The sequence below is a fragment of the Colletotrichum godetiae genome (assembly GCF_030913485.1).
Source record: "Colletotrichum godetiae strain CBS 193.32 chromosome Unknown BDP55scaffold_73, whole genome shotgun sequence".
Taxonomy (NCBI): Eukaryota; Fungi; Ascomycota; class Sordariomycetes; order Glomerellales; family Glomerellaceae; genus Colletotrichum; species Colletotrichum godetiae.
The window spans coordinates 203,537-213,541 of record NW_026851321.1 but is presented as its reverse complement, the minus strand read 5'-3'; the positions used below and the strand labels follow the sequence as shown (position 1 = coordinate 213,541).

The 10,005-nt window shown below is 55.7% G+C and overlaps 2 protein-coding genes across 2 annotated transcripts; one reads left to right on the top strand and one right to left on the bottom strand.

Annotated features, from left to right (window-relative positions):
* The first annotated feature begins 4,271 nt into the window (after nucleotides 1-4,271).
* Nucleotides 4,272-5,451, top strand: BDP55DRAFT_397899 (uncharacterized protein). Its single transcript, XM_060567264.1, has 3 exons — nucleotides 4,272-4,296; nucleotides 4,350-4,521; nucleotides 4,597-5,451. The coding sequence occupies exon 3, from the start codon at nucleotides 4,674-4,676 to the stop codon at nucleotides 5,298-5,300; it is 627 nt and encodes a 208-aa protein (XP_060423263.1). The 5' UTR covers nucleotides 4,272-4,296; nucleotides 4,350-4,521; nucleotides 4,597-4,673; the 3' UTR covers nucleotides 5,301-5,451.
* Nucleotides 5,452-5,808: 357 nt separating this feature from the next.
* Nucleotides 5,809-9,770, bottom strand: BDP55DRAFT_637858 (uncharacterized protein; the record flags this gene model as incomplete). The annotated part of the gene is made up of 3 exons (XM_060573040.1): nucleotides 5,809-9,204; nucleotides 9,274-9,453; nucleotides 9,654-9,770. 3 exons carry the CDS (start codon nucleotides 9,768-9,770, stop codon nucleotides 5,809-5,811), a joined length of 3,693 nt encoding a protein of 1,230 aa, XP_060423262.1.
* Nucleotides 9,771-10,005: the final 235 nt, after the last annotated feature.

The following is a 10,005-nucleotide window of genomic DNA, read 5'->3' as shown; positions in this document are numbered from 1 at the left end:
TGGCCGGCCCGCATACAGGACTGGAATAGCTGCCTGACCGGTTCCGAGATGACATCCCAGCATGCCTGGAGGAGGCGTGTTGTGATGCCGTCCACACCAGGGGTCGTTGTCTTTGTTAAGGTGGCCGTCTTCACTTCTTCTCCGCTAACATTGTCCTGCCAAGTAATCGCTCGCCTCGGGACGACGGGTACGTCAAACGGGTCACCCGGTGCGTCATCTTCCGCACTAAACCTGTCGAGAAGGGCTCCCCGAAGCGCTTGAGCCTTTTCGTTAGTATCCTCGATCGTCTGGTTGTCCACAACCAATGGGGGTGCTCTGGTCAGTAGGCTCGCCTTCCGCCAACCCATGATCTGGTACAGGTCCCGGTCTGAAGCGACTCCATCGATCTTCCGGCCCAGTATGCTCGCTTAGCCTTCCTCACCGTGCTCAGGAACGCCTTTCGTTTCTCCATTAGATAAAGGTGCGCATCTTGCTCCGTCTCCCAGGCTTGTTGGTTGCGGGCAGCACGGTATGCTCTGTGGGCCTCTGCGCATTCCTCCGTCCACCAAGCCGCGCCTTTACCATGTTTTCCTCTCTTCTTGCCGACCGCCTCAATGGCTCGGGAGAAGAGCTCGACGATGTGACTTGCCTGCCCGTCCAGGTCTTCCGGAGTAGGTTGATCCCCCAGATTGGGCATCGCAGCTAGCCCCCCTTCGATCAGGTCTCTCAGCCGAGGCAGCGCCGAGTCGGGCACTGACAGTGGCCGTGGCTGCGGGTGGCCCTCTCCCTGTGACACTGGGCGTTTGAGTAGTGGTATGACGGCCACGATGGCCTCGTGGTCAGCTCCCGGGTGTAGCTGTGGCTGACCTGCGCGTGCGCAAAAGGGATATTAGAGAAAGCCAGGTCCAGGACATGTCCGCAATCCTGGGTTGCCACCCCAACTTCGCTGATAAGAGAGAGATTGTGGCCGTCTGCCCAGCCTGCGATGTCATCTCCCCGGTTCCCGTTCCTCGTCCCGGGCTCCAAGAGTAGTGATGCGCGTTGAAGTCACCCGCGATCAAAGCTCGCTCCGGGGGTTTGAGTTCTAGCAGTATCCCTGTTGTGCGGCTGTGGGGTCGCGGGGTTGTCTGTACACGTTGACGATAGTCGTCGTTTTGTCGACCACCAGCCACAGTACGTCTCTCGTGTGGACAGGCCTCTGCTGCTCCACCGTCATCCCTATCCCTTTGCGTGTGTAGGTCAATACTCTTGGTCTGGTTCCTTCGCTGTCCCAGAAGTCGACCGGGACGAAAGAGTCGAAACCCGGGTGCGTGTTCAGTTGCACGTTTCCGTCCTTCCAGCCCGTCCAGGGTTCCTGGACGAGGACCACATCTATCTGAGCCTCCCAGCAGAGCTGCAGGAAAGCCGTGTGCGCCGGGGAGATCTTTCCGACGTTGCCCTGCGCAACGCGTAGCATCCGTGGGGTCGCCGCTCTCGGCTTACGTCTCCGAGTCGAGTTCGAGGTGGGTGTAGGCATTCGCGACGTTGTAGTTTGGCTTCTGTGCTGCCCGTTGGCTCCTGCTTGGCATGGGTAGCACGGGACGGTCGATGGAGGTGTTGTCGGGGGAGTCTTCGCCTTCGCCTTCGTCCGCCTCGTCTTCATCCATGCTGCTGCTGTCAGTGCTTCCGTCACCGAGGCAAACGATCGAGCTTGCGGAGGGCGTTCTCGTGCGCGCGCGCTTGGCGCCGGGTTGCTGGTTCTGGCTGGTGGAGGTAGGGACGCCTGCCGCCTCCTGGCTACTGTCGGATCGAGTAGCCTTGTACAGAGTGTCCGATGCTTTCTGGCCGGCCTTCCGGATCCGAGCCCGCTCCTTTCGACCGGGAAGGGAGACGACGCCGTTTACGGCCGAGGGCCTCGCTGGGCAGTCTGTGTGGCTGGCTTGGAAGGGGCCGCAGCAGTTGGCACATTGGGGCCTGGCCATGCAGGGTCCCGTTTCGTGTGAATCGGAAGGTCTTCCGCAGTTGCTGCAGATCGGTCGTCGTCCGCAGAACCGGTTGGAGTGGTAGCCCTGGCAGCCGGGGTCGTGTCGGATGAGCGTCCTTCGTTTCTTGACGGGCAGAGATCTGCCGCTTTGGTTGAAGAGCCTGAAGGGCGTGACCTCTGATGTGAATGATATGAGCCAAGATATTTCGTTCGTGACTGGGTTGGGCCCAAGGCGGGACGGTCGAGCAAGGACAGGCTTCTGTCCTGTCTGTGCGAAGACCTCATCTTCAACGAGTGTGGCTGGGTCCAGGACGTCCCCGCCAATGCTGTGTAGTTTTGTTGGGCATCGCGGCACAACGTAAGTGTACCACTTGATAGGCGTCTCGACCTGGTGGGCGCCGAGGCATTCCGCCAGCTTTGCCTTACTTGCAAGTAGTCTTTCCTGTATTTGCTTGTTTCGCGGCTTCAGAGAGTAACCTGTGCTGATATGGTAGACGTGGGGAAGGTCCGCTAGCCCCAGGCCAACGGCCTTACAGACGATCTGTCGTACGGCGAACGGTGCGATCTTCCGAGCGGCCGCTAAGCTTTCTTCCGGGACGCGGGCAAAGATGCGGAGGTCCTCCTTCGGCTGCGCCTGCGGCTGATCCTCGGCGGGGAGTGTGGCCTTCGGGCGGGCAGAGCTCTGGCAGCTCTGGCCGCTCCGGGTCGCCGCAGTGGTGTTGCCCGCCATCGGTGCGACGACAGCCGCCCAACTCCGGGCCGCTATTGGGCTTGTCTCGTGATTGATCAGTCTCTTGAGGGTTTGAATGACATAGGCAGTGGCTTCTTTCGCGATCTGCTTTCTAGAACCGTCAAAGCTGGCGACAACGCTGTCGACGGACCGTGCAATGGTCAGAAAGACGTCTTTCCGTGCCTCGTACTGTCTAGCTTCTTCTGCAAGGGCTGTCAAGACGGACCCTGTGGCAGATCCGCTCGGAGCAGATGCGGTAGAGGCTGCGGGCCCCTCGGCCGAGGTAGGGGCGTCGGTGGTGGCATCAAGCTGGCTTCCCGTTAGGCTGGGCCGGGTCGGCTGTGCCTCGGCGTCGCGGCGTCGCTTAGCTCTTGAGGTGGGGTTCGGCTCCGGAGGTGTCCCGGAGCCTGGTTCGGGGTCGGCTTGGTCGGCCGACATCAGTCCGGTGCCCGACGGCGGCTGTGAGGCCATCGCGGATGCGGGCTCCGGCAAGGGGAGGTGAAGAGTTTTCGGCTGTTAGTAATTTGGTGGTAGGCTCACTCATTCACTAACAGCAGATGCCAAGAAAAATTAGGCGAGAGGGAAGTTGTCATTTCTACTCAAGATGCCTATCCTTAAGACCGCCTCCCGATCAATAACATCCGGGTTGGAAAGGGTTCATATGGAGTAACCTTTCCATAAAGTGAGGGCGGCTGGTGGTATTTATAGAGAGCGAAGCCAACATTACACATACGAGACAGTCGGGCTATAGGAAAACGGAATTCAAGGGGTTCCAAAAGTGCTGGCTGTGGTCGCATGGACACTTTTTACTATCATGTCACCACAACAGGGCTTGTTTAAATATTCCTAGGGATTATCCAGCTTCAAATAATCATTCTGAACAAATTACTTTCAAGGCTTATGCATGGAATGGGCGCTGGAGAATGGGACCTCGTTGGTAGTGCGACCAGAGAATGATTTGGGATAAGCCGCAATGACAGAGCAATATGTCCTTCCCCTCGTTGCAACCCAAGTTAGCAGACATTTTGCGAGTGTTAATTCCATCCTAGTAAAACACCATGATACGCTATTGATTCATGTCTCTGCTTGATTGAACCCCTGTTTATCTTGAGCCGTAGACTTCACCTTGGGTAGTGGTAATCTTCCCCTCCGCCTCACGATAGTGTGGCTTGAACGGGGACATATTTGCTGCATATTCATCCTATCACCCTTCGATCATGAATCTATCTCAACCCAGTCCTTTCCTTACCCTTTAGGTTTTTACCACAAGAGTAAGGCCTCGAGCAAAGAGCGGGGGCACAACTTCACATTCACTGTCTGCTAACAAAATTCCGACGCAAATTCTTCCGTCCCCCAGGCCCCAAGTGCCCAAAAACTCTTCTTCCTCTTTTCCTTTCCTCTTCTTTTTCTCCAGCTTTCCTCACCAATTCAATCACCGTCACCACCAACTTCTCCTTCTTATTTCCCCTCTTCGGCTACTTACTACTGCATACGTGATACCCTGAGCCGGTCTCAACCTTATTCTTATTTTCGACAATTGGGTCAGGTACCTTTTTGTTCCTCGCTATCCTCAGCCGTACGCGCCACCAGCTTCCCGTCCGTCCACGTCCCTTTCCGACACCATGTAAGATACTTCCATCGGAGATAGGAACGAGCGATGCTAACACTCACTCACAGAATCCTATTCAAACTTCTCCGAAAGTCTGGTAACTTTCGGACCTCCACGGCCAGACCCTTAATTTCTCTCACCCTCAACAACTCTCTGCGCCAGGATTTCTATCCACAAAGCCATCAACACGACCTTCTGGCCTTCTAAGTCGTTAAAAGAAGACACTTCTCCCTCCCAAGGGTTCGTTTCCTCCTGCTCGGACATCTACCACTCAGGAAATCAGTAATTCTCACACTGCATCTTGCTACTCTACAGGGCCCAGGAATTTCATCACAACCAACCAACCAACCTCTTCTCTTTAATCTCTACATTCCCCTTCATCTATACTCACGATGCCTATCCTCAAACCTGCCCCTCGTTACGCCAATATTCGGATTGAGCGCGTGCCGACTGAGAAGAAGGTCCTCAAGCCCGCTCCTTCTGGGGTGAAGAAGCGCAAGATCGTCGCAAAGTCGTCCCCTTCTGCCGGCAAGAGCAAGACGTCGGCCAAGCCTGCCGACAAGGTCGCCAACAAGACCTCGGATAAGAAGAAGGCCGAGCCCAAGACCAAGGGCGATCCCGAGCCCAAGTCCAAGCCCAAGGGCAAAGGCAAGGCCATGGCAACCGACAAGGCCTCTGGTGATCCTGCCACTATTCCCACCAGTATGAAGAGCAGCAACAGGGTCACCAAGCGTATCAAGAAGAGAAAGGAGCTTCCCAAGGGCCTTGCAGCCATCGGCAGTTTTGGCTCCGCGGCAGCAACCCACCGTTCTCAGCTGGGGGCGAAGACCAACATCCGCCTCCTTCCTTCGGCACTCCCTCTGCCAGCTAGGAAGGAAGTAAAGGCTGGAGCGGTCGGAGCCAAGGCCGCCGCGGAGCCCAAAAATACGGAGAAGAAGGTCAACATGGCCACCACTGGCCTTACAACCCCTTCACCCACGCCTAGCCGTGGCTCGAGTCGCAGCAGGAAGTACGAGTGAGAAGACCCCGGCCCGGGCATAAAATGCCAAAATGGTCGAGATTGGTCAGGAATTATTAGCTACGAAGGCATTATTAGGAGTTTTGGCGTTTTGTTGAGAGAGCATGGCTGGTTCCATGGCTCCATTAAATTGATTACTGTTTTCGCGCTCAATAGTTTATCTCACTTTGTGCTTGTGATCTATTGTCCCATCTCACTCGATATCTCGGGGTGTAAACCTTGGCTACGGTACGGAGTATCTCATAGCGAAAGAGACAGGGCGATCCAGGTGGGCGGCCAGCAGCGAAGTGCCTCATGGCTTCAATCGTATTGATTCATCTCGAACAAGTGTGGTGGTATTGGTCATTGACCAAAAGCGCACCCAGGCTTGCCTCCCGCTTAAAGGTATCATTTCCATAACATGTCCGTTACATGATCAAACGCCGTAAAAGTGCCATCTACCAACTCCTATCGTCCTTTTTTCCGTCCCAGATCTCACGTAGTAGTACAATTGAGGTCCTTCATGTGAGTCAGACCTCCATTTCACCCTCTTCAATCATCCGTCCTAGAATCAAACTCTGTATGACAAGCTCATTGCTCAAAGTCCTGATTCTCTTTGGCGGCCGAGGAGCGTCATCCGTCGCCGGCGCAGCCCTCTTTCGCTTCTTGGACGCCTTCGAAGGCTTCGACGCTGGAGCAACAGTGCTGAATAATCCCTCCTCTGATCCGGTATGCTCGTCAACATAGACCCAGTCGAATGGGTCTTCGAGTAGTTCTCGCTGCCTGAGTGTATCTTTTGCTTCGTCGACACTGTATGCCCTTGAAAGTGTGGCACCTAAGACGTGGGCCAAGAACACGTACGGCATCTTCTTCTCCTCGGCCCTCGACTTCTTCATCACAAGAAGAATTTTACTGCCTTCTAACATCTTTGGTCTTCGTTCCACGACATCGGAAAGTCGGGCTTCGGAGGCTGGGTAGGGCGCGAGGTATCGCGATCGGATAGCATCACGGAGGAAGGTGGATTGACCAGCGCAGAGCAGATAGGGGAGCCAATCGACCACAGCACCTTTTGACACGCAAGTAGCAATCCAACGATCTGAAATGCACGGTAACCCAAGTGCGAGGGCCTGCATGAACTTGACTTTGCGGGAGTGTCCATCAGCGATCAAGGCAGTGAAACCAATGGTCTGCGCAAATGGGGTCAGCATCAGTGGATTCTCATCCCTCATTTCTGAAGCTGGGCTAGTTGCCGTGCTTCCGAGAGCGTTGGGCTCGAAGAGCTCGTCAAAGCCATTGCTCAACAATAAGCCTCCGCATTGTAGAATCGTTTTCTCCATCTCGCGGCTTTGGCTCATTCGTTGTTCGAAATGATCCGCTCTTTCGCCGTCCTTTTTCGATTGAAAAGATATCGCGAACGCCATGCCGGCAAAAATAGGAGGTTTGCTAGCGTTGTCCTTCGAAGTGTGAGAGAGCATAGATAGGCGGCTACCCCGAGCGGTAGTCTTTGGAGCTTGTATGATACTTTTCTCGAATCCGTTGACGGAAGGTGATCTATGCAGCTCATCTGTCGATGCGGAATCAAGGCGAGTAGCCCTCCGGAGCTTCCGAGTACCTTGCTTGGTGACCCTCGATCCGGTGGCGAGCTTAGGCAAGGCCTTGGTAGGCTGACGTCCACGTCTGGACTTATCTGGTGAGAGAGGTGGCAGTTCCACTGATTCTTGTGATGCAGTTGGGCTCTTGCAGGATGGAACTGGTGTGGTTGTAAGCACGCTGAGTGTTGATGTTGTTGAGCCAGGAGCAGTTGGAGGTGCAGGGTTAGCGTGAACGTCGGGTGTCGCCGGACCCTGCTCGGCAAGACTGTCCTTGGAGACCGTGTCTGAAGGTCCAAGACTCTTCACAACCTTTGGTAGCGGCGGCGAAGATGGCATAGGCGGTTCTCCGTTCGCTATCGAATTTGTCACTTCGGGGGTCACATCCGTCGGTGGAGCTGTTGCCTTGTCGACCACAGTAGCAATGTTTTCCTGCGAGGCCCGGCTTACATCTGGCTCGTCTTTTGTAGGCGGCACGGCCTCGTTGGTTCCGGCCGCATCTGAGGACACAGCGGCACTATCAGTACCCTTGAGGATCTGCGCTTTGAGTGTCGGCTTGGATTTGCGGCTCGACCTGCGAGAGGGCTGAGGGAGGGAGGGCTCGGGAGTCTCGGGCAAAAGCTCGACCTCTGGCCCAATGCTCCTTGGCTCGGTCACCGGGGCGTCTGGCTCCTCAGCCGGTGGTGACTTCTTGATTTCCACTGATACGTCTGGCGGGATATGGTTCCTCCCCTCTGGCCGGGACTGGGTGTTATTGGGACTGGTTTCTGGTATGAGGTCCTTGGGCCGAGATCCGTTGCCTGAACTCTCCGTGCCAGGTATCACGCCATTTGAGCCAGATTTCTGTGTTGCTCCGGCGCTGTCGGGCACCGCATCGTTACTCGAGACAAGGCCAAGTTTCGCGGCGTTTCCTGCTTCCACAGCCTCGGGCGACTTTCTGGCATGAGTCTGCTGATCGGTTGCGTGACCTTGGGAATCGGCCACTGTGAACCCGTCGATCTCATCTTCAGATGCAGTCGAGTCATCATCAACACGTCGAGCACGGTATCGCATCCTCCTCGGGGGAGGTTTCCTGGGCTTTCTTGTCGTTGATGGCACCTCCACAGACCCATTGGAGCTTACCCGCTGCACAGGAATAGTCGTTAGATCCCTGGCAGCCGCCTTCTTTTTCAATGCAGCACGTTTCCTCCGCTGCACTTCCGCGGCCACGTCATCGGATTCTTCTCCCGAGAGCTCGGCCTCGAACTCAGCACTCTTTCTTTTTCTCTCTTGAGATTCCAGCATGTTCTCATAAGTGTCGATCGGTTCGGGTAGGCCTCGCGTGTTGGCCGTGGGTATTTGCGGGGACTCCGGTATCGTGCCATCTTCGAGAGGCCCTGAGTCGCTCGGGCTATGTTGGAGGTCGAGAGGCGCCGGATCTCCTATTCGCAAAACTTGAGGACTCGAGGAAAGCAGATCAGGTGGTGATGTGATGTTGTACCGGTTCTTGAGAGGTGACGTCTCGGCTGTGTTAGGGGAGATGGAGTTGTGGGCGTAGACATGCGGCGATGGTCTCGAAGAGGTAGGGCTGAAATGCTTGACGGCTGATGAGAACTGTGTCTGGCCGAAAAGTTGGGATCCTGCCAGAGCAGGATCACCTAGTTTCTTCCCAGCAAAAGGGTTATGGCGTTGCGCTGGAGTCTGTGGCGGAGGGGCAGTCGGTAACAGAGGGGATTGGCCGTCAGTACGCTGGACAGAGGATTGTTGTTGAGAACTGGAAGTGCGATTCCGCCAAGCTCCACGGGTATGTATAGGTGCGGCATGATCGGGAAAGGATGAAGGCTCTTCGTCGCCCTGAGTGTCGCCCTGAATCAGGTGGTCCAGGTTGCCAAAGTCGACAACGGCCGAATCTTCCTCGTGGATCGCGTGCTGCTCGGCGCTATGTTCTGGCGAGATCGGACTTGTTTCTACGAATGAAGGCCCTTCATAGTAGTTCTCGTAATCCCTATTGTCGTTATCTTGAGTGGGGGACTGCTGCGAGACGTCCATCTTGACTTTCGTGGAGAGCGCGCGGCGCGAGGCTCCAAGGAGGGCATTGACTTTCCTCGCGGGTTTGTCGGCAGTGCATGGTGCGGGGGCTACGTCAGGTATCGTGTTTATCGGGTCGCCGTCGACATTAGGCACTGTACTTGCCGCGAGGAAGTTCGAATTATTCCCGTTGTTGAGTTTCGTCGAGGGTAGGCTCGCAGGAATTGTGTCGGAATCTGGGCCGCAATCTGGGCCTACGACATCCGTACCGACAGCGGCAACAGACAACGCGGGTACCGGAGTTTCGTGATCGAGGTCGTGCTGGGGTAGCTATTCTGGTCAGTGCCATCCCAGCTCTATGTGAGACATCCTTGTTGAGTCAGTGGGGGCGTGACAAACCGCGTTTTCGGTACTCGTCGCCAGCGGAGCAGTGCTAGGGAATGAAAGAGCAATTGGCTGGTGTTCGCTTTGGCCCAGAGGATCAGAATGACGTGAAAGGAGACTGTCGCGATGCCTTTTGCTGCTTCTCGAAGCATGTCGCGACGCGGCGGACGATGCTCTTGGGGGCGAGCTGCTTGTCTGTGGTGGTGCCCAAAATAGTTAGCGCAAGGTCGCAGCAAGGCCTGTGTCGTCGCAGTGCTAAATTGTCGCAATCAATCCAGTCCAATCCAATCCATTGCCAGCAGCAGAGCCACCAAACATGCCCAGGGCAGGCAGAAAATACGCCTCCACTTGGAGGGAAACGCCACCCAAGAAAAAGCAATTATGGCCCTACATACCACGCCGATCCCGTATTCTGCCACATATCGGTCGAAAATGGCTTGGCTGTCTTGCGATTCGTTATTGCCCTCGATGGCCTTCTTCTCTGCCGCTTGAAGGGTTTTGGACCGCGGCATCGTGACCTCTCATTGTCGCACCGGCTTTGACTTGATGAACAGCAGTGTGAATGACGCGACAACCAGGGAATCAAAGAAAGGTGGGGGAGGAAAAAGAGGGCAGGGGTCGAGGACACGCGAGCGGATCAAACACGAGACCAACACGGTGCCACGTGATGCCCTACATTATGTCAGCGCAGTCCACTATGTAAGCTGGTGACTGCACAGACCATCTAGCTCCTGCCTTCGTGTCTTC